General features: G+C 35.5%; 1 protein-coding gene across 1 annotated transcript in view; it reads left to right on the plus strand.

The window, feature by feature from the left end:
• The window catches only part of LOC111063155 (calpain-C), a 126,126-nt gene that overhangs the window by 20,319 nt on the left and 82,091 nt on the right, over positions 1-23,716 (plus strand). The window contains exon 3 of the mRNA XM_039429387.1: positions 1,605-1,674. Coding sequence (XP_039285321.1) covers positions 1,605-1,674 — 70 coding nt within the window. The remainder of the gene's footprint in view (positions 1-1,604; positions 1,675-23,716) is intronic.

Consider the following 23,716-nt stretch of genomic DNA (forward strand, 5'->3'; position numbering starts at 1 on the left):
ACTTGAAACTTAATGGGCCATCAGAAAACACGTCCACCCCACAGCCAAGTTCGATCAACAATCTTGGCATGTGGTTGAGGGGAGAAAAATATGCACTAACTGTCCTACACCTCTGTACTGCGAATAGGGAATGCCATCTCCCTAATCACCTTAGGTCAATGCAAGTCATTCTTCCTAATGATAAGTCAATGCAACGAAATTTATTCTTTCTAATATTAATGTTTTTGTATTAAGTTATTGTCTTGCATCATTTCTTGGGAATGTAGAATTCAATTGAGTTGATAAAAAGGCAGCAACTTGTTGAATGTTGAACTCCATTCAAATATGTAAAGGATTTAATAATATGTTATATTTGTAGAAATTGATAGGCGCTGAAATTGATCAATTGCGACCTGATAACTCTGACACTAGACCTGAGCCAGCCAGGCACAGTAGTGTTGATTTTCTGTAGGATTTATCAAATCCACACTGTATGTTTAATTAGAAAAAGAATGTAATAGTTCATGTAAAAATTAAAGAAGATGAAGACTCTGGAAACTCATTTGTTTTGCACCTGTATAATTTACAAAACTAGTTGCCAATTATTCTGATGACGTCCCCCTTTCTCAATTATTGCTAATGTGTGTATACCAAAACAGGTGTAACTAGGTGTGCTGGCACTAAGATAAATAGTTCAACAGCTCCTCTTTACAGCTATTGTGGAACAAATTTTGAGTAGGAAGTGGTCTGAAATACTGCCAGGAATTCGGAACTGGTTTAAAATGAGAATTCCAATCTAGCCTACTCAACAACTCAAGCACTGCACGAAGCACGACCTTCATGTCTGCCAATTGAGTTCATCTAATTTACATAAATATGAATTGTAAACAAAGTTGGCCTCCAAATTTCTCTAGCATATTTGACGGGTCATATCTTTCCATGTTTACTTCTCTCGATGACTCATGTGTTGTCGTGAACACTAATCAACGATCAAAACATTTTGAAACATTAGTTTCTTATCAGCCAAGTCAGTAACTAAAAGGTTTTTCAAGTCAGTAACAAAATGATTTTTTCGGTCCGAAAATTAGATGGAAGCTGAATTTCTCATCATCAATAGAATCTTTCCAGAGGGTGATTTTCCCAAAAGTCCCAAGAAATCCCCCCGGGATGACCTGAATCACAGTAATCTAGTATAGAAGGATGTGGAAAAAGAAACGTGGCAACTATGCCTTCCTACCATTTCCACTCACTTTGAAGAGTAAATCTTACTATAGCCATAGCCACCTCTAATACAGAGCACAGAATACAAATATAGAATATTATAGAAGTATACAAGAATAGAAGTATAGAAGAATACAAATATATATTATAGAAGATTTCTCTGTACAGAGGTATTAGAGGTGGCTATGCTATAGCTCAGCAGGCTAATCATATTATCCATGTAATGTAGAGATTTTCGTATTGCTGGTAACTCATTTGTTTTTAAACCTGTATCATTTACAGTTTCATAAAATTTGTCATTTTTTCAGTTACTCTGAATAATAGACAATTTTAATGATTCTGTAGTATTTTGTGTGATTAAATTAGTTTTGTTCTTTGGTTATAATAAATTTCATCTTTTTCAGGATTTATGTTCGCGACCAGTGTTTGTTCATGACTCTCCTTCTCAATTCGACATCAGCCCTGGCAAAATGGGTGAGTTATTTTACAGTGAACATTTTAGTGTTTCAGAACTTTTAAAAATATAATTTTGATTAATTAAAATTGTAGATAGATTACAGTCGAATCATCATAGTGAGATGAGTGTCTGTATTAGCTTGATTACATAATGTAACTAAAAACGAGAGGCGTACTTTATATACTTTGAATGGAGCTACATGATTGGAAGTTATGGCAGAGAACGTGTGCTATTGGCAAAGAGAGACAAGACACGCCCACAGTGGGCGGTGCATTCAAAGTTGAAGTTTTTACTTATCTTCTCGTTATTTCAGTAAGAAAATACTTGTGATAATCCCGAATCGGTTGATTCACTTCGACACAGGGAACCTTGGTTTTTGGTAAAGAGATACTTTTAAAAAGAGTTGGTTTCATCAAAATACTTTGAATACGCTTTATATAGAGATCACTATTTGCAATAAATCGATGAGAAAGGAAAAATTTCTTTGCAAGTGAAAGGTGCATTGATCCTCTCAAATCGGTGAAAATCTCATGCAAAAGTAACCCAATCACTCTTTATTATCAAACAATTTTCAAGCTTCGATTTCAACTCAACGAAATTGACACACAATCTCTTTCTTCTCGAACTCGTGGAAATAATAAGCGAACAATTGTATTGGAAAGTGAATTCATGCAAATATAGTTGTTGATATCCATGGGTATAATATTTGAGATATCGATAAGCCTATATTTGTATGATAGTGTATAGATTTATGTAAATATGGACAATATTCATCAATCCATGGGTTATGCGTTATAATACTCTTGTATTGCACGTATCATCATAGAGAAAAGATAACATAAGAAGATATATTTTTTGTTGATGTGGTGTATTTCGTTCAAAACTGATGTAAACAATAGAACTCAAGCCGATTACTGTCGACTACTGTATTTTGTTGTTCTGGCCAAGTGAGAGTAAGAACAGCACAGTATGAGACTTTCATCATCACACAGCTACACGAAAAAGAGGTACCTACTAGGACTTTTAACTTGAGTTGATACATTGGAATTGTATCATAAACACCCACCACCCTTTACCATGGGATATCGTCTTGTGCTATTTTTTATCTATGCTATTAAACTGTAGATATACTGTGTGGGATATGGAATCAACCCAACGAGAGAAAATCACTGTTCAATTTTATATATATAGTAAGATTTACTTTAAACTGACATCATTTGTTGAACGGGGATGTGGTGCATTGATGTTATTTTCTGACAGTGTATAATGAATCTTACTATATGTGAGAGGGAGAGATTATAGTAGTGATTCTATCAGTGATTCTTTTCAGGCAGCTGAGACCTACGTCTTAACGTATCTTACCCGAAAAATCTGGTGTGGCGCACTCACACAACTTTCCTTGCCATTATGAAAATTGATAACTGACGCTAGTGTTCCCGCGCATCTCAAGTCTACTATTCAAATATTTGAGCCAGCTGGTGACAGGGCAATAACGCTGGAGACACACATGAGGTCTGCTATCTCTTCATAGTGAATGATTTAATAGAATCAACAATAATTTGCAATTGAATAATCACATTTTCTCGAATTTAAAGCTTATTTTCAATTTTAGGTAAAAATGTTACTGAACATTAATTGTAGAGATTTTCATGCTCAATCTACTTCACTTGATTTTTTTTTGTTTCAATTTTATCTGAAGCCTGATAATTGGGAATCTATCTGCATTGATGGGGCGGAGCTCCTGAAATTTTTACAGATATGGGACTTGTGGCAGTTGATAGAGCTTATCGATGACTATTTTAGATATGAATTTGATCAAAATCGTTGGAGCCGTTTCCAAGAAAATAACGAAAAACCCTGTTTTTGACAACATTTTCGCCATTTTAGCCGCCATCTTGAATTGCATTTGATCGAAATTATTCGTGTCTGATCCTTATAGTGAAAGGAACTTAAGATCTAAATTTCAAGTCGTTCCGTTAATTGGGAGATGGGATATCGTGTACACAGACGCACATACACTCATACACACACACACACACACACACACACACACCACACACACACAACACACACACACAACACACACACACACACACCACACACCACACACACACACACACACACACACACACCACACACACACACACACACACACACACACCACACACACACACACACACACAACACACACACACACATACAGACCAATACCCAAAAACCAGTTTTTTGGACTCAGGGGACCTTGAAACGTATAGAAATTTAGAAATTGGGGTACCTTAATTTTTTTCGGAAAGCAATACTTTCCTTACCTATGGTAATAGGGCAAGGAAAGTAAAAATGAGTGGCCCAAAATAAATATCTTGCTCGGGCCGGGATTTGAACCAAGGCCTCAGAATTATAAAGCCAGCATTTAATCCACTCGACTACGGCCACTCCATAATTTGTTTGCAAATTTCATACCTCTAGAAGACGTACAATTTCTGTAGTATTGGATGTTGTAGTTTGTTAGCTATATTTGTCTACAATATTATGGTGCCGTGCACTTATGTTGCTGTGTTAAACATGTGGCATTGGGTCAGAGGAAAGGCCAAGCCGGGCCACATGCTTTCTCTAGCATCAAGCAGGCAAGCGAGTGAAGCGAGCAGGCAAGCAAGCAAGCAGTGAGTTAGTTGGTCAGTAGGGGAACGCCAGAAGGGCCAACGTTCCATGCCAGTGAAAGTAGACAGGCACCAAGCAGAAGAGACTGAAGCCAGCCAGTCAACGAGAACTGAAATTTGGGAGGTGAAGCTGAAGGAGGAGGAGGTGGAGGAGAAGTAGCAGTAATTGTAGTGAGTAGTGTAAGTAGCGAGTAGTATAGTAGAGGAATTAGAAGGAGGGGAAAAAAGAAGAGGAGAAGAGGAAAAAGAAGAAGGAGAAGACCACGAAGAAGTGAGAAAAAGAGAAGAATGGAGCATGAGATGGAGACAGAAGGAAGAGGACTAAAAAAATAAGGTGGAGAAAGAGAACAAGATGGAATCAAGAGGAAGCAGAAGAACGGAGAAGAAGGAGAGGAAGAAGAAGAAGGGAGAAAGGAGCAAGAGAAGGTGACAGAAGGAAGAGGACTTGAAGAAAGTAAGTTTGAGAAGAAGTACAAGAAGAAGTTTAAGGAGGAAGACGAGGAGGGAAAAGAGAAAAAGGAGAATAAGAAGAAGAAGAACAAGAAGAACGGAGGAGAAGAAGAGGAAGAGGAAGGAGCAAGAGAAGGGACTAGAAGAAAGTAGATTTGGAGAAGTAGAAAAATAAATTAAAGGAGAAGAAGTAGTTGAAGCAGGAGGAGAAAATGGAAAAGAAGAACAAAGAAGAAGAGGAGGAGGAGGAAGGAGCAAGAGAAGGAGGACTAGAAGAAAGTAGATTTGGAGAAGTAGAAAAATAATTAAAGGAGAAGAAGTTGAAGGTGGAGGAAGATAAAACGAAGAAGAAGAAGAAGGAGGAGAACATGAAGGAGGAGGAGAAGGAGGAGAGGAAGAGAATAAGAAGAAGAACAACAACAAGGAAAAAGTGGTGGTGGAGAAGAAGTTGAAGGGAAAGGAGAAGTATGCCGTGGAGAGGGGTGATAGAGGGAGAGAGTGAGTAAGTGAGAGATAGTAAGAGTGAGAGAGTGATAAAACGAGGGATCATGAATAGATATTGGAAACTGAAACAATAATTACCAATAAAGGAGAAGAATAATAACGAAAGGAGAGCGAAAGAGATAAATGGAGAAAGAGAAAGAGAGAAAAGCATGTTGGATTGAACCTAACTAAATATAATATGAGTGAAGTATAAAAATGTCATCTACAGGAATAACGTAGAAATAAATTGAAAAAAGTAAGTTTAAAAAGAAAAGAGAAATACTTGAAAGGTGTTTTGAATACGAAATAGACGAAAGCTGGTTGAATGTTATGGAGAAGCAGATTCAAAAGAAAACTAATAAATGCATGGAAGATGATGCATTAAGGAAAGACTGTGCAGCCAGTAGTATAGAATATAATTTACATTCTAGCTAGAATATACTATAGAGTATAGAATTTATTCTCTTCATTCTTTATTCATTCACACAATAATTACATTAAATTCTATACTCTCTGTGTGCAGCGCATGTCAAAGTAAAAAGTTTGTAAACTGGCAACTGAAACCAGGTGCCATACTGACAACAAAAGTGTTGGTTGTCGGGTGTTGTCGGCTGACAACCGAACAACTTTCTCGAAATGTTGACTGTTGACCTAGCGTGGCCCCACAAGGTCTCGGACACAGCCGGGTGTCAATTTCTCCTGCAAATATGCCATCATCCTCCAATTAACGCTTTTAATTAAGTGGATGCAAGACAGGGAGTTGGCCAGGTTTGTTACTGCTTTAAATAGAAAGGAGAAGTCTAACTGAGTAAAATCGTAACTTACTTACATACTACGTTCACTTTCTTGTTAAGTTGAAAATAAAAATTAATTTCAAAGCTACTTTGATTTCCAAAGGTTTGCGCACCGCGAACACGAGCAATTCACTTCTCATCCATCAGCTTATTATACAGAAACGGTAAGATAGATATATAAAAAGCTTGGCATCAGCTGATTAAAAATGAATTGCTCGTGTTCACGGCGCGTAAATCTGTACGCACCTTAATATACCTGTACGTGTACAGTATGCAGTACAGAATACATTTTATTCTTTACAGTTTATCTCGGTGTCTACAATTACTTCACTCTACATCAATGTCTGAACTGGCTCGGATAAGACATGAGAGATGAGACGTGCAAACACGTTTGGCCAGTCTATTGTATTTTATGGTTCAAGCTCATTATGTTATATGCTCATACTGGAATTAAAGTAATAATGATTCAATATTATCAAACTTGATTAAAATTATCAATTTTTCATAAAAAAGAACTACAGTATCAATACGAACGTTATTTCTAGTCTCATTATGTAATAATACTTCCGAAAATGTTGTTGAAGGTATTTCAACAATACCTCTTCTTTTGAAAGTGAATCATGATACGGTATGTATGATGAATGGATATGAAAGACGTCTTCTAATGAATGTTATTCATAATCCTTGTACTCTACAATCTAATAGTGAATTATAGGTACTTTCAGGCTTTTAAACTCCGCAAATAAAATAATCCATCAAATATTCTAGAAGTTGCAGAACTCAACTTCCCAATAATACAGAACTGATTTAGCATATTGGTATTATTTCTTCACCTTCCTTGAATTGTATAAGTCTGCTCACTGAAGCACAATAAAAGTTATCAATAAAATTTATAAGTACCATTTTTATTTTATCAAATTACAACCAGTTTCAACTTTTAAGATTCATTTTCAAGTGCAAATATAATAAAATATTGAATTATTGGATGAAAAAGACCAAGAAATTGTCAAAAACCACAGATTTATTGATACTTAGAAAGTCCGGTTTCGGTTATTACACCATTGTCAATCTCAGATAAACAGAGATAAACAGAGATTGACAATGGTGTAATAACCGAAACCGGTCTTTCTAAGTATCAATAAATCTGTGGTTTTTCACAATTTCTTAGTCTTTTTTATTCAATATGAATAATTACCACAATATCAACTTCTCAACTACACAAATATTGAATTAATGCTAGTTTATGTTCGTATATGGTTAGCAAAAGTTAAATCGGCTAAATGGTAATCTGAGCTTACGATAAATAATTATTGTATGATATTATCATGCCTTGTTTTATTTTGTTCACAATTATTTATCACCTAAATTCCAAAGTGTAACCTAGTTGGTTTCCTTCAATGGAGGGTTTATCAGAGGACAATTTTGTCATGAATATTGGTGATCAAAAGTGAAAAGTGAGCAAAAGTAAGCTCACCTATTGTAACACAATCGTTGTGATAACAAGTTATAAAGCAATAAAAAATATTGTGAACAGTGAAGAACATTCACAAATAATCAGATAATTCTTTAGAAAAGGTTTTTCATTAAAAGTGAACAATATGAATAAAAAATGGAATCTATAAAAAGTGCTTTCATCCGGTTCTACTTTGAATCCCATCAATGGTTTATGTGTGTCTTTTTCTGAAATCAATAAGCATCATCAACCATACCCCTATCAACAATAGGTGATCTCTTGTGTTATTATACCTTCACCAAACAATATTTCTGGATCATGTGCCCATACAAAAATACTCAATGGCACTTAATATTCAAATTGAAAACCTCGCTTCCAATGGCAAATACTTAGCAAAGTACTCATGCATCATTGAAAGTGAAGGAATTGCTCTCCATTAATAATAATCCGTGTGCATTGTGTAACGTTTTTCAAGCATTTTAAAGGCTAAGTATCGATCGATTAAGTCCCCGCTACAACTAAAGTCCAAAGTCCCATTCATTGTTGCACAGCATTGAGGTCAGCGATCTAGCTCCCTAGATTCACTTCAAATTGTCAGCTTTGATTGAATGGGGCGCGTTAAGAAGGAATGCTGACAGTGTAAAGTGAGTGGTATTTAATTCCTGAGGCTCTATTTTCAGTAGCTACCAGCACCGATTGAGTTTCGACTTGAAAAGGTCAGGTAGGCTTCGTCGTACTCTGCTGTAACACGCCAATACATTCGCGTGCCGATTCTATTTTTTCAACTCAGGCCACCCCAAATTAACCTTCAGTTTTTCCCAATTTATTTCTTCCATATGGAAGTATTAATGGAGAAAGTTGTGTTGGAAATAAACTGCTGCAAGGCCTTTGTGGCCTAGATTTTAGGGGTGGAAGTTTTGGGAGTTGTGTTTCTAATATCAATAGTTCTCGGATAGGTAGACCTATATGAATGTGAGCTAAACATAATTATTATTCATTAGTTGGGGAAAATGTCTTTTTTGGCTTTCAGTGACAAGTTATTGCTGTTAATTCAACTGAGGCCCAAAGATATTTCAGTTTCTTTGAACAATATTTGAATGTATCATATTATTTTTTCTTGTATTGGTTCAAACGTTCGAGACATATTTTGGGTGGCTCGTTGGAGTAAGTGATAACGCACCGGTCTTATAAACAAGAGAGCCCAAGTCCGAATCTCGACCGGGGCAAAAGTTTTTGACCACAGCACAATCACATAGATACGGCCACCCCGTCTTTCGGAAGAGACGATATAACGTCGGTCCCGACTACCTAATAAGTAGTCGTAATCTCTCATTATCATCTCACTCATTACCCACGCACAAGCCTAAGAGCTTATGTGGGCATCATCCTCAGTATTATACGGTAGTATTGAAATAATATAGTTTTGCAGATCTTCTTGTGTATAGCCGTGTCCACACTGAACAAATGTTCGAAATACATTTTTGGCAAACATGTTTGTTGAGGAGCTCAGGGACAAACATTTTAAAAAGTTTGGATAGTCGTTGTTTGTCAAACAAAAATTACTGTTTTTCCAAACATTTTCAGGGTTGACAGCTGTAAAACATAAAACCTGTTCTTCCCACTTACAAATATTTTGTTTGGTGACGCAGCCACACTGGCTCCGGGCAAACATTTGTTTGTCAAATATAATAAAATTTGCCCAAACTTTTTCAACAAACATGTTTGTCGAACATTTGTTCAGTGTGGACACAGCTTATGAGAGAATAGGCTAGAACTTGAAAAACGTTCTAAATATCAATACTTAATTCAGATTTGAAATCCACTTAAATTAAGCCATTAATTGGAAAATTGTTTTTCAGTGTCAGTGCTAATAAATTTCAGTATGAATGTAGGTTAATTATTTTCAGTTGTAGGCTTGTAGGATTATTCATGATAAATGTGTATTCAATTAGTTCATGTTATGATTAAAGACTGTTTGAAACACTGTTTTCATGTTTTAAATTTCAGGTCAATTGCATGAAATATATTATAACTGCTTTATCTCATATCAACTATTACATTATTTGATTGATCATAGATCGATCCTCATATAGTTTGGTTTGGAATAGGGCTACTGGGTTCTGGGCAACTTGATTCAATGATAACTATGATCATTATGAGCTGAAAAATTTGGTTTTAAAAGTGATAACTCTTCAATACATACCTCAGATCTCATCTTTCACACTATGTAAGAACCTTGAAATTTACCATCACCAGTTAAAAATTGGAAACAAAGGCAAGATCCTATCACCTAGTACATTTGAAATGTCGCCTTTCAATTGGTTGAATGCCTACTTAAAATATCACCGACTTGTTGGCCTTGATGTTTTTTAACTTTCTAAATATATTATTTTTACTGCCCACCCATTACAGCTGTTGTACAATTATGTTGAGCAGACTAGCTGTACAAACTTCGTTTAAAGCTCAAACTACACTTCAAGTACAAACTTCGTTTGAAGCTCATTAGAATAGGCTACAAATCGTTCACAAGTTGGAGTATATTGTTTCAGTCACAAAAGTTTCCATGTTAAAGGGCGATTCAGTTTTTTGATTGGGAATAAATCTGCTTGTTTGACTTTCTCTCAAAATTCTCTGGTCTTTATTTTCATCTTTCATCACTGGTCGATCGGTCAAGGAGTTCCATAATGTAAATGCAATCTATATAAATAAAAATCGAGCCTCAAATTTTGACGTTCGAAAACTTTTTTATGTGTGCACCGAATTTGATGATTTTTCTTCAGTTGTGTTCGTTATGTTCAGGACGAGGTTTATGACCTATCAAATTTATAATCCGATTTCAGGACTCTTTCCTACGGTCCTTCAAAGTTTACATGCAATCCTTATGGGAGAAGATTTGTGAGCTGGCCACACACAGAAATAAAAATCAGCTGTTATAATCATTGCGTCATCCAACAGCTGTCGGTAGATAGTAGACAAGTGTGTGTGCTGCTCCATAACAACCCATTCTAAACGCCCTGACTAAAAACAAAATGACTGTTCTGTGTGTAACCAACCAGCAGTGCGTCCTCAGGTTAAAGAAATTGCTTTGTTTCGAATAATTGTGCTGTCTTCGGTGTTTAGGATTAATAATTAATTAAATCAATTATTGATTTTTTAGTAAATTATTTAGTTACAGAGTTATTACATATTTTAGTTATTAGTCACATATATTCAGTTACTTATTCAGACTTATTATATTTTTTTTCAATTTTCCTTTTACTAATTCTCAAAAATTTTAATTCTAAATGCCGCGGCACGAACGACGTCCAAACTTGGGTCGTAGAACTCGAAATGCTGTAAATTTAGAATATGCACGGGAAAATCAGCAGCAAGGAGATATACTATTCTATTCCCAGCGAGCTGCATTCCCTATTGTGCCCGAGGCTAAGTCGACAATCGAGTACAGTTCCCTATCAATTGTTGCTATTGGCACAATGAACATTGTGTGTTAATATTGTGGGGCATATAAGCTTAAAAATTAAGCACCCGGATTGTGTTGCGCCAGTGGTAAAGTCAAATTGTTTCAATTGACTCCACCACCAGAACCACTTTCCGGAAATGGAGCAGACTCCAAACAGTTTTTAAAAAATATCCAACAATACAGCAATCGCTTTCAAAATTGTTCAGGATAGATTTATGCCTACTTTCAAAATTCAGTGACAAATTTATCACCGAACTGGTTCCCCATTGCCAATGTCAGATAATGACTACAAAATTTTTGCAAATTTATTTTATGGGCGATTCAGAAAGACGAGTCAATCAGCGTTGTGCACACATTTTTTATCTGTTGAGCTTCTCGTCTGGAACAATAAGAAGTTGGAAATTGAGCAAAATTTTCTTCATAATCATGTTTTGGTAATACTACCATCACAGATCCAAGCCTGTTTCACAGGTTCATAGATTGTCTGTGCTACAGTCTTTAAGAATCTATCATGTATCCGAAATGGAAAATGGAAAGCATTTTACGTTAGAAACATCTATGTTAATGTGAACGAGAATAAAGCTTCGTTTCCATTGAATTTTATTCGTGGAATCTTTCAGAGTTTGAACAACTGTTTCAAGTTAGATGTTAGAGGGTAATGATGCGATTGGGTCCATTCAGTGCATTTCAATATTGTTAAGGGAATACTTATCAAATTCCTCAATTTCATGAATATCTGAGAATAAACTATTGAATACTACCAAGGATAATAATATTTCTATGTAGATCTGTTGATAAATTTTTTGTCACCAGAGCAAAACTTCAAAATTGAAACAGTTGGAACGATAATTAGAAGTATTGTCGGCCCTATCACGGCCCTATTGAAGTATTGTTTTTGCCACTGTCTCGATTTTTGAATAATCATTTTGACTGCAGTGAATAGACGATAGTCAACGAATTTATCTAGTGAATTATTAACTCTCTCAAAAAAGAAATAATCTTTTCAAAATTGTATGATTTTGCCAATTTAATTAATAGAATGGAGCAATGAATTATGGATGTGAAATAGGCGTAGTTTCTATTCTCTCATCTCAACTAGTATAATTTTGAATACATCAATATTATTATTATTATATTATTATTATTAACGTAATCAAATCGAGATTCATTCACTCACTCAATTTGGTCTCAATTAACAGAATCTGTCGTTTGATTGAATGTACAGCTACTTTTGTCACCAGAGCAAAACTGCAAATTGAAACAGTTGGAACGACAATTAGAAGTATTGTTGTGTTGGTTCACGGTCCGCCTCTCTTGGTAAATTTCGTAACACAGATCTGCTTCTGGAGGTAGCATCTCACACTCTCTCTCTTTCTCTTTTTCGAGAGATAGAGTGAGAGAGTGAGTGAGTAAAGAGAGAGAGAGAAGGAAGGACAAGCTCTGTTTACCACCGATAGGTGCTCTCATCTGATACCACTTTCTTTCAAACCATCATTACTGTCAACGGCAATCTCTTACTAATTCTGTTCTATTTCTTCAATTTAGATGTGAAACATCTTATGATATTAGCGACCTATGATGGAATTGGCTTTTACATGGACGGGATACGAAATACAGTAAAATCATGCTTGACGTATCATCACGTCTGATTTGAACTACTGAACTGATCAACTTGAAATTTTCCATAAATGTTCTTAATTCACCGAAGATGGTTATAGGCCTATTTTCATTCTCATTAATCAATCAAGTATAATTCCAATAATGAGAACAAATTTATTTAATCTGTGCTACTATACTTGTAGAATTATAAAACTGTATTCAATATGTGTGCTTTTAACAGACCCTTGCAGAGCACGGGTCGTAGCCTGGAGAATTCTATGGTGGGCTATGATAAAATTATATCCCTTGAACTTGGATGTAAAATATCTTGTAGGGATTTTTAAACATCTTATGATAATTACAAAAAGGGCTTTATTCATTAATAAAATTTCTCTCCAATTGAAGAAAGTCTTGTATTGGGCAACAAAAGGTACCTCTTCTGATAATAAATTACTACAATTAATCAATTCTCAAACTGTATAACTCTATTGATGCCTTTGTTGAATACTGCAGAAAAATGCATTATTTAACTGTCCAACACACAAATAATCTATTGTTGAATCTCAAAAAAATCAACATTGATCTGATTTGATTTGAATAGACATTCCAAGTTCTAAGCGGATATCAGTTGGCTTAAATTTTCAAATATCAAAAAATATTTGAATATATACATATACATGCACATATACATACATACACATTCACATTACATACTTATAAAAATGGCATCCAATCACAACATAACAATAATATTCAGGAATTAAAACAATTTTACACTATTTGTTCAAAATTTACCCTATTGGAAACCATCAATGTCATCAGAAATCCAAAGCTAAAAACTATTAATTATACAGTTATATTATACATACTTTCTACATCTTCTTCACTCAGATTCAATAGGAAAGTCTTCAAATTACGCTTGAAAAGCTGTGGTGAGCCACTATGCACAATGGATGGAGGCAGTTTATTACAGAATTTCCCTTCTAAGAATAGAAACGATTTTCTGAAAAAAGTTGAATTGGGTCTTGGCACTCTAACCTGACCAGCCCTCCGAGTAAGAGGCACATGCTCAGCTAAATCCACTGTATTCCCCAAGTTCCCACTAGCCCAATAAAACTGCATAAGTACTTTGAATACATATAATGATCTCAGGCTAAGAATTCTCAAATTGCTGAAGAGATCGGAGTGAGCAATAGGTTCTTCATGCAGGAAATGAAGCAAGGATCTCTGTAAACGCATTAGTGGCTTCAAGTGGGTAATGTAAGTACATCCCCAACATGATATGCCATATGAAAGTCTGGAATGTGCAAGTGAGAAGTAAACATTCTTCAGGATATAAATTGGGCATACATTTCTTATATGGTAGAATCTATGAAGAAGCATGCGCAGGCTATTTTTCAACATCCGCACATGGCTCCTCCACAGAAGATCATCTTCCATAGATATACCCAAATATTTTACTTGACTGGATTGTAATATATTGGAACAGTTACAGCTATCATGACTGATGCAGTGAATGTTATGGTATTTAAGTGGTTTCTCGAAGGTGAATGATTCATAAATTGAAATATTCAAGTATGTTGTTTTGTCAGCATTGAGCTTCAGCTTATTAAAGAAAAACCACAGGGATAACAGATTGAGATCAGACTGCATTTGAACCTGCAGATTTTTCAAACAGTCTGCACCATAGTTGAAGGCAGTATCATCTGCAAAAGCAGTTATGGTTCCATAGAAAGGCCCAAGATAGAGATCGTTTATAAATATCAAGAATAGAATGGGTCCTAAAACAGATCCCTGTGGAACCCCAGCACAGACATGTTTCACTGAGCTTTTAGCTCCACCCACACACACAAACTGACTCCTGCCTGAGAGATATGACTGAAACCAGCTCAGCGCAACACCCCGAACACCGGCTAACTCCAGTTTATCCAACAGAATATTGTGGTCGATTGTGTCAAAAGCCTTACGAATGTCCAGAAACAGTGCTGAGACTCTTGAAACATCTTTATTATTGATATTGGAATGGACTTCAGAGAGAAACTTGCGCAGAGCTAGCTCAGTACTCAATCCCTCTCTGAATCCAAATTGATTAGGGACAAAAAAATCAGTTGAATGGAGAAAAGTTATAAGACGAGGCTTTACTAGTTTTTCAAATAGTTTAGAGAAGACAGATAGCAAAGAAATTGGGCGATTGCAATCAATTGTATTCCCCTTCTTCGGAATAGCTATCACTTTGGCCATTTTGAGGTAGGATGGAAATTTTCCTTCATTCAGGCTTTTGTTAAATATATATGAAAGTATTTCACATATTTTCGGTGCTATTTTCTTTATCAAGAATGGTGAGAAGGTGTCCGCACCAGAAGATTTGTTACTGGATAATTTACGAATAAGTAGCAACACTTCATCTGCACTGATAGGCATCCAGAACAGTGATCTTGGACTACGCTTAATATTGAAAGACCTGTGGAAGACATTCTTGGCCTCTATTGGCGGGTTGGGAGTGGATGAATCCGATTTTGCCACATTTATAAAATAATTATTCAGTTCCTCTGCTACTTCCTTTTCATCCGTTATAAGTTCACCTCCTCTAACAAAATTTATGGATTTCTTAGTTTTCTTCCTACCTACTAATTCATTGATAATTGTCCATTGTTTCTTGCTATCACCCCTGGCATTATGAAAAAGGGCTGAATAGTATTTCTCCTTTGCCTTCTTAATCCATTTATGTACTTTATCCTTGAACTTCCTGAAATTTCTATCTGCTAATATATTGTTTCGGTCCCTTTTCATTATTTTAAATAATTTATCCCTAGTTTCAATAGCCCGAACTAAGCCAGCAGTCATCCAAGGCTTGAGTGCCCTAGAACGGTGGTTGCCTGCCCTGACTGTTTCTATGTTTATACTGGAAGACTGTATGTGTGTCTGTAAAGTATTCAGAAAAGCTGAGTAAGCCGAATCTACGTCTACACCATTATAAACAGACATCCAGTCCTCCATCCCAAGTAGCCCATTTAGCATGTCATAATCTACTTTGGAAGACTTAGTGACACCATGAATATCGCAGATTCTCTTTGACGGTATTGCAGCACAGACGGCTCTGTGATCAGTCAATCCCGCATCGATCACTGCTGCTAGCACATCCGATAAGGGCCTACCTCTAAACAGAATGTGATCAATACATGAAGAACTGGTATCTGTTACTCTAGTATCTATATTAATCAAAGAGTCCAGACCATTCAGAGCTAAAATTTCAAAATAATTTTCGACATTAGAATCCACATGGTTAATATTAATATTAAAATCTCCTACACAAACAATTAACTCCTGCTTTACATTTTCCAATAACTTTCCAAATGAATCTAAAAATAAGTTAATGTTTCCTCCCGTATGCCATCTGTAAATTCCAATCAGAGTAAATACAAGACTTTCATAAGTAAAATTTAGCAAAATACTATCAGCCCCTTCTACTGCACTGTCCAATAAAATACATTTTAAATTATCTTTATAAAAAACTATAAGACCACCACATCTGTTATCATTACAAGAAAACTGAGACTTGTAACCTGGTATGGTGTACAAGTTCATATTGAAATCGCTTTTTATCCATGCCTCTGATAAAACAATGATATGAGGTTTCCTCACAATATTATTTAAATACAAAAGAAATACATCAAAATTTCTTCTTATACTATGGATGTTCATATGAAAAACTGTGAGGTTATCAGTGTTAAAAAAATTATTGTATTCTGGAATTGAAGATATGAAAGCTGGTAGAAATTCATTACTAATATCATTGTCATCATCCATTAAATGTACCAAAAGTTAGATGTTACTTTGTTATCCAATGAGAAGTAGTAAAAGAGAGAAGAAAAAAAAATGTGTTACTGTATTTAGTCCATTCTCGGACTGCCATGCTAGACAATAATATTGCATGTGGCATAAATTGTGCAACGAAAATAATGTTCATGCAATATATAAGTCTTTACACTTCATAATACGTATATTTACCAATACAACAATTGATACGCATAAACAATACCGGTACAACTCGAATTGATCGACTTGAACTACTGCTATATGAATTACTTGAATTATCAGAATATATAAAAAAAACATATAGTGTTGTGAGTTGACAAACAGATAATAGGGAGAAAAAATAAAGAAAACTGTTATTAGATCATTCAAAGTTACATTGACGTATCATCTGACTACAACACTGGTGGAGTGATAAGATTGCAGCGATAAACGACAATAATTGGAATTTTATCATAGCTGTTCTCAGTGACAAATTTCACCAACTGAACAATAATTCTATCTCTATACTGACACAATATTAGGTCAGTAATTAATAATGGTAGATGCTGTCATAAATCATTTAAATTCTTTTTCAAAACATTCAACATCTCAAAAAGCGTTTCTCGTTGTATTAACTCGATACACTTGTATTATTCAATTATTATGAATATTTTTCCAAGAATAAAATCTCTTAAGCGATTTTCACTTTTGTGTAGTTGAGAAGTTGATATTGTGGTAATTATTCATATTGAATGAAAAACACTTATTTATTGATACTTATTAGACTTATTGATTGAAAGACAAGACCTATCGATACTTAGAAAGACTTTCCAAGCACCAACGAATCTGTGGTTCTTTGGCAACTTCTTATCCTTTTCATTAAATTCTTAAGCGATAGAACTGACCATACCAATCAATATATTTTCATTCTTGTTATCATCAACACAATAAATATAAATGTGGAGTTATATATATTGAATCTCGAGACTATACAACAGAAACTGACCCATAATAACTATATGCTACAGAATATCATAAAATTAGTTTATACGACTCAACAAAACTAACTAGAAATTCGTTCATTAATTTAAATACAACCCAAGATTAAAACCCAATACTAATTATTCTAATGAAACATTATTGAATGATTTATGAAGAATGAAATAAAGAATCATGAGATAGGCAAACAGAATAGAAAAATAAGAAATCAATTACAGTAATTGAAAAAAAAAATTAACTAGACTACTATGATAACACTGTCATTACCAGTCCCAAGATGTCATCCACTCAGCAACTGAATCCCACTTCTCTTCCCTTTATAACTATAATACCGGTACAGAATGCAAAACACGGATTGTCATTGGCGAAAACAAATAACATGAATTATCAATATCTTCGAAGCCTACTATTCCGTTTGATAAAGTGGGGGCTATTTTAATTTACTTTAAGATCATCAACACTTTTAATGAAGGAAATCCCCCCATCAATTTTACGAATTTTAACCCTGCCAAGATGGTCGACCCAGGCATCCTTAATTTTAGCATCTCTCTTGAAACGCCGTGCTATACCAAGCAGTTCTCTCCGCCTAGACGACAGACTCTGGTTGATGAACACAGGCTGCTGTCCATCAAAGCCTTCAACTTGATTTCTACACAGCTTACCGAATTTTTTTCTTAGATTCAACATTAGATGGGCATCCAGTCTTCTGACGAACTTGACGATTATACCAGGTGGGGGAGGTACTGCACCAGGCTTACCCTTGAGCGGCCTGAGACGGTGTATGGCGTCTACCATGACCGGAGGCATGCCGATCGCGTTGCTCACTCTCGCGAATGTATCCACTACATTCTCATTAGCCGGCTCGGGGAGGCCATGTATCTCCAACGTGTTGCGCCGCGTATACATCTCCAGGTCATCCAGTCGCTCCTCAGTGGTTCGCAATCGTTCTTGGACACTATTAACGTCGCCTCTCAGAGATTCTATCAGTTCCTGTTGTCTATTAATAATTTCACTCTGCTTAGCAATTATCTCCTCCAATTTATCCCGCTTTTCCTGTCCGGCATTTACAAGAGATTTTAGTTCCTCAATAGAATTTAACAATTCAGTTTTTACAACTTCCAACTTTCCCTCAAAAGGCTCCATGGATTTTGTTTGCTCGCCAGCAGCCGAAACTTCACTTTCCCCTGAGCACTGTCTATTTATTTTGACAGGAGTAGAGTCATTTACCCTAAGAGATCGCTGAACACTTAAACAATCAGGGCAGTCCCATGACTTGTTTTTCAAAAACGAAACTTCAGTCTCCTTCATATTAACACACGCAGGATGGAATAAACACTTACAGTCTTTGCATAACAAATTAGATGCATTTGAAGAACGATTTACAGGCTGTTTACACTTTCCACAAGTACTCATGTTGCCGACCAATGACAAAGTTTTTCGCTGAACAAATAATTTTAAAATAAGTTTACTTTTTAACACTTCACTCGAATAGTTCCGTTCAAAACAATTCACAAATCACGGCAGTCCGAAAACAGAATACAGTTAGTCAGCTATCATCAGCGATAAGACCGTTCAAAAAGACAACTGTCTAGTTCGACTGCCGAACTGATACTGTCGAATATACTGAATCTCGATATACTGTAAACATTTCTTCACAAAGATTTGACAAGGATATCCAGCGACACTTATCATATCCGATAAACGTAACTGTTGTAACATAACATCTCATCTTCGCTTGTCTGTTAGAAACCTCCTGAAGACTAATAATTGATTACCATTTATGTGGATCGAGAACAAGATTACACAACATTAATCTTGTTTTTCAACTGATCTCTCGTTTCAAAACAGCTACCTTCCAACTTTCAAGGTGTAGAATATTGATTTGAAGAAAGCTGCTAGAAAGTTGAGTAACGTTGTAAAATTTTTCACTCTTTCGACAGTTTTTGATTGGCTTCTTGTATAGCAGCATATCGATTGACAGAGATTGATAGCACGAGATTGTTGATTGATTTTCGAGTAGGTTTCTGGAAGGTTCGTTCTGTAGCACTATTAATTAGTAAAGACGTGTTGATTACAGTGTGTCAATTCGAACACGCTATGTTCATCGCTCCAGTTACGTTCTGTGTGCCTTCTCTTTTCTTGTCTTACACTTTCTTCTCTAATTCTCTCAACTTCATTAAAAATGTAATTGAACATTCTTTTATGTAGGCTTCAATACTATACTGGGTTCGTTTTTGAACTATTTTGTCGACACTACAGTCTAAGATTTTGAATAATTGTTAATGAAGACTAGTACTGTAGATGAAATAGATGAGTACTGTACTGGGTGTGCCTTAATACCTTAATACCTTAATATAGAGTGTCGGAGAAAATTAACATCATACAGGCTTACTGGCAATCAGTGTTTTTCTTAGTTGCTATAAGCCATCATTTTGAAAATTATGTAAGCTGTTCATAAGCTTACATAATTAGTAATTCATTATTAGTCAAATTTTTGATAATCAGACTTCAAGCTTTCGAATTTTGAACAATTCAAGTGATTTAGTGATGGTAGTTCAAAGATTATACTGATTTTTTGTATTCCAGGTAGTTTTGGTCGTGATGGCTTTGTGTTTTTCAACATTTGTAACTTTTCAAAATACATAAATTTGTTGAATTGTGCAATTTACTTTTTATCCATTGCATGCATGATTTCCAGAGCGATAGCATAGAATGTGACTTTTATATTTTAGATTGAGCAACTGTCCCTCAATCTTTCAGAGAATATATAAAATGCAAATAACTCGCTCAACGAGTCTACGGTCTACGATATACAGTATTTATAATTTTGAAAATAGACTAATACGAACATTATTATAATTATATCATTCACAAGATGGATAAAAACGTGACTTACGATTTCGCTCTAGTGCTTACTGTTGTAGTGAATCAGCTTTTCAGAGCAGAATAATCTGACTTTTTTCTTTATATTAGAACTAACTTATTAGAAGATGGATCTGAAACTTCAAGAAAGGATTAAAATGAAACTTGCAGAAAGGATCGAAATGACATTTCATCGCAATGAAAACGAAATGCTATGTTGAGGAAAAGGTGAAAGAACCGTGCAGAAGGTCAAACAACAATAAACACATTTTTGTGCCAGTGCTTTTGCTCTCACTCTCTCTCTCTCTCTCTCTCTCTCTCTCTCTCTCAAACACACACACTCTCTCTCTCCCTCCTCTCCTCGTCTTTCTTTCTTGTGCTTTCTTTCTTGTGGACTGTAGACGACGTTGTTGAAGTTGGAGCAAGAAAAGAAGGAGAAGGGAAATATTTTTCCTTTCTTGCAGATAGTAGACGACTTTGTTGGAAAGGAAAGAAAAAAAGGGGAAGAGGTATGCGAGGGAGCAAAGAGGATGATTCATTTTAAGAGAAGCAGTGTGTAAAGGAGAGAGAGAATGCACACGAAAAGGAGACAACAGAATGAGAAGAAGGAAAACAGAGACAACGAGACAAAAAGTAAAATATAAGAGAAAGAGGGGTTGTGTGAGTAAATGAAAAATGAAAGAGTTTAGAAAAGATCAGACGAAGACGATAATCAAGAAATAATAGGATCAGAAGTGAGATGAAGAGAATGAAAAGGCGTGGAAGAATGTTAGAAGGAATATAAAAAGGAAACGAACTATAATGAGAAGTTGAAGATGGATAACCCGAAGAAGAGACTATGGAGAGAAAGATTTAGAACAGAAAGGGAAGATGCAGGAATAGGTTTGTGAAAAGAAATGCTAGAAGAGGGAAACGAAGAGAAAGAAGGGGGAGACGTAGGACGTGAGTAGATGAGAAGAAAAAGTGGGGGAACAAGATGACGTTGGGAGATTTCAATGAATAGAGAAGATACAAAAATACAAAAGGGAAATAATAAATACTTGGGAAGCAGTAAATGAAAAAGGAAAGAAGGACTAGAAGTAGAATATGATGATGATGATCATGATGATGAAAAAGAAAAAGGAGAGATTGAGTGGTAGAGTGGACTTAAAAGTCCTTACTCTCCCTAATAAAGAACTTTTCCATTTCATTTCAAGAAGGAGGAGGAGAAGAGGAGTACTGGAAGTAGAAGATGATGATGATGAAGAAGAAGAAAGAGGTAGAAGGAAAGAAGGACTAGGAGTAGAAGGTGATGATGAGGAAGGAAAAGAAAGGGAGATAGAAAAAATAAGAATACGAAGAAGAAGAAAAGTACGAAGACGAGTTGGAGAAGAAGAAAAGAGAAAGGAGAAGAATACTAAAAAGAAGAGGAACAAGAACACAGTAAGGGTGATAGAAGATTCGAAGAAATAATGGGGAAAATAGAAAATAAGAATGAAGAAGAAGAAAAGTGTAAAGTAGTAGAAGAAGGAGAGGAAGAAGATGAGTACATGGGTGGAGGAGGAAGAGGAGGAGGAGGTGGAGGAGAATGAGGAGGAGTAAGAGTTGTAGAATTGTAAGAATGCAGACCGAGATCAAGTTGACCCTGATATATGCCATTAGGAAGTGGTACCTAGTGTGAGTGAATATGTGTGCCGACTCATCTTATAACGGACGACCCACTTACGGCCACTGTCCGTCAGTCCATTCGTCCGAGTCATTAATCCATATGGTTACAATTGACTCACATGGTGACTCCCAGTCCAGAGTCAAGTCAAGAATCATTCATTACTCCGTATAACTTCAGATACAGATTCATGTGTTTTAACAAAACAAAAATTTAACTTACGTTTTCTTCTTCACAGCTCAATCGTTTGATTGGTTGGCAGCCTTCCATCTAAATCTGTCCATTGCTAATTTGCTACTCTCTTCCATTGTACATAGCTCTAGCACCCAGATCCCTCGTAATTTTTCTTAAATACTGCAGCTGGGGTCTCCCACGACCCCTTTGTCCATCCACTGTACTTTCCAGAATACTTGACGTGAATGCGTCGTGTCTTATTATGTGCTAATTGACCGAGCGAAGTGAGGTCTAAGATTGAAGTCGACGGTTTGGCATTTCTCTTAATGTTTAAATATGTTTATATGTTTTTATGTTGCGCATTTACGGCGAAACGTGGTAATAGATTTACATGAAATTTGACAGGTATGTTCCTTTTTAAATTGCGCGTCGACGTATATACAAAGTTTTTGGAAATTTTACATTTCAAGGATAATATAAAAGGAAAAAGGAGCCTCCTTCATACGTCAATATTAGAGTAAAAATCAGACTATAGAATTATTCATCATAAATCAGCTGTCTAGTGGACTATAATTAATATAACCCGTTCAAAAACATCGAACATCTTGAAAATTTATCTTTCCATCAACGTTGCAGACAGTTGCAGCTAGACCTGATAACAGCGCTCACACTCACATTCCGGGACGACACGTCACGGTACGATAGGACAGAAAGCTCTATATTTATTTAGGATTTTTTCTAGACATTTTAAATTGATAAATTATTTATTAATTTTTGAGAAAACATAACAACAGGCCAATGTAACTTACTGAGCGCGCGGTCTACTGTTCACAGAACTACTAGTACTTACGTTTTAGCGTTAAAAATAATTACCAGTAAGGTTGAAATGACATGGTGAATCATATTAACCTAAAGAGTTTTACAATAATATTGAGCAAAGAAATATGATAAAATATAAGTTGAGGTACTACTGTAATGTTTTCACATGAAACGGTGAATTTTGGACCTTAAGAAGTCCATTCTCAGAAAGGATGGTATCGAGGATACCCTCCCTTCAGCACTTGACCGTGAAAAATAAAGTTGGAAATTCAAGCGAAATATTGTGGTTGAGTGTAGAAAATTTAGACTAAAAATTGATCAAGAGGTAAAATCATAAACCATAAAAACAATAAATCATTAATAGTTGAGTTAATTGTCAGAATAGAGTTAATAATCATAAGGAAGAAAATGAAGAGAAAGATTAACTCCCAATTAACTGATATTGATATTAATGACCATATAGAAAAGAATACTCTGGTATGATGTATGACTGCAATTGACATGGTGACTGCAGGATTGTCGTGTCCTCACTGTCCTTAGCGTAGAAAATTAAGACTAAAAATAGATCAAGAAGTAAAATCGAAAACAATAAATAATTGAGAGTTGAGTTAATTGACAGAATAAGTAAATAATCATAAGGATGAAAATGAAGATAAATATTAACTCCAAATTAATTGATATTGATATTAATGACCATAGAGAAAATAATACTTTAATCTCTGGTATGACGTATGACTGCCATTGACATGGTGACTGCAGGATTGTCGAGTCCTCACTGGAATATACTATTTACTGACAACTTAGGTATAAGCTCAGTTCTGTAGACCATGACTAAGAAAATAAGTAGAGGAGTGGACAGAGTCTATAAA

Source organism: Nilaparvata lugens, chromosome 5, assembly GCF_014356525.2.
Source record: "Nilaparvata lugens isolate BPH chromosome 5, ASM1435652v1, whole genome shotgun sequence".
NCBI lineage: Eukaryota > Metazoa > Arthropoda > Insecta > Hemiptera > Delphacidae > Nilaparvata > Nilaparvata lugens.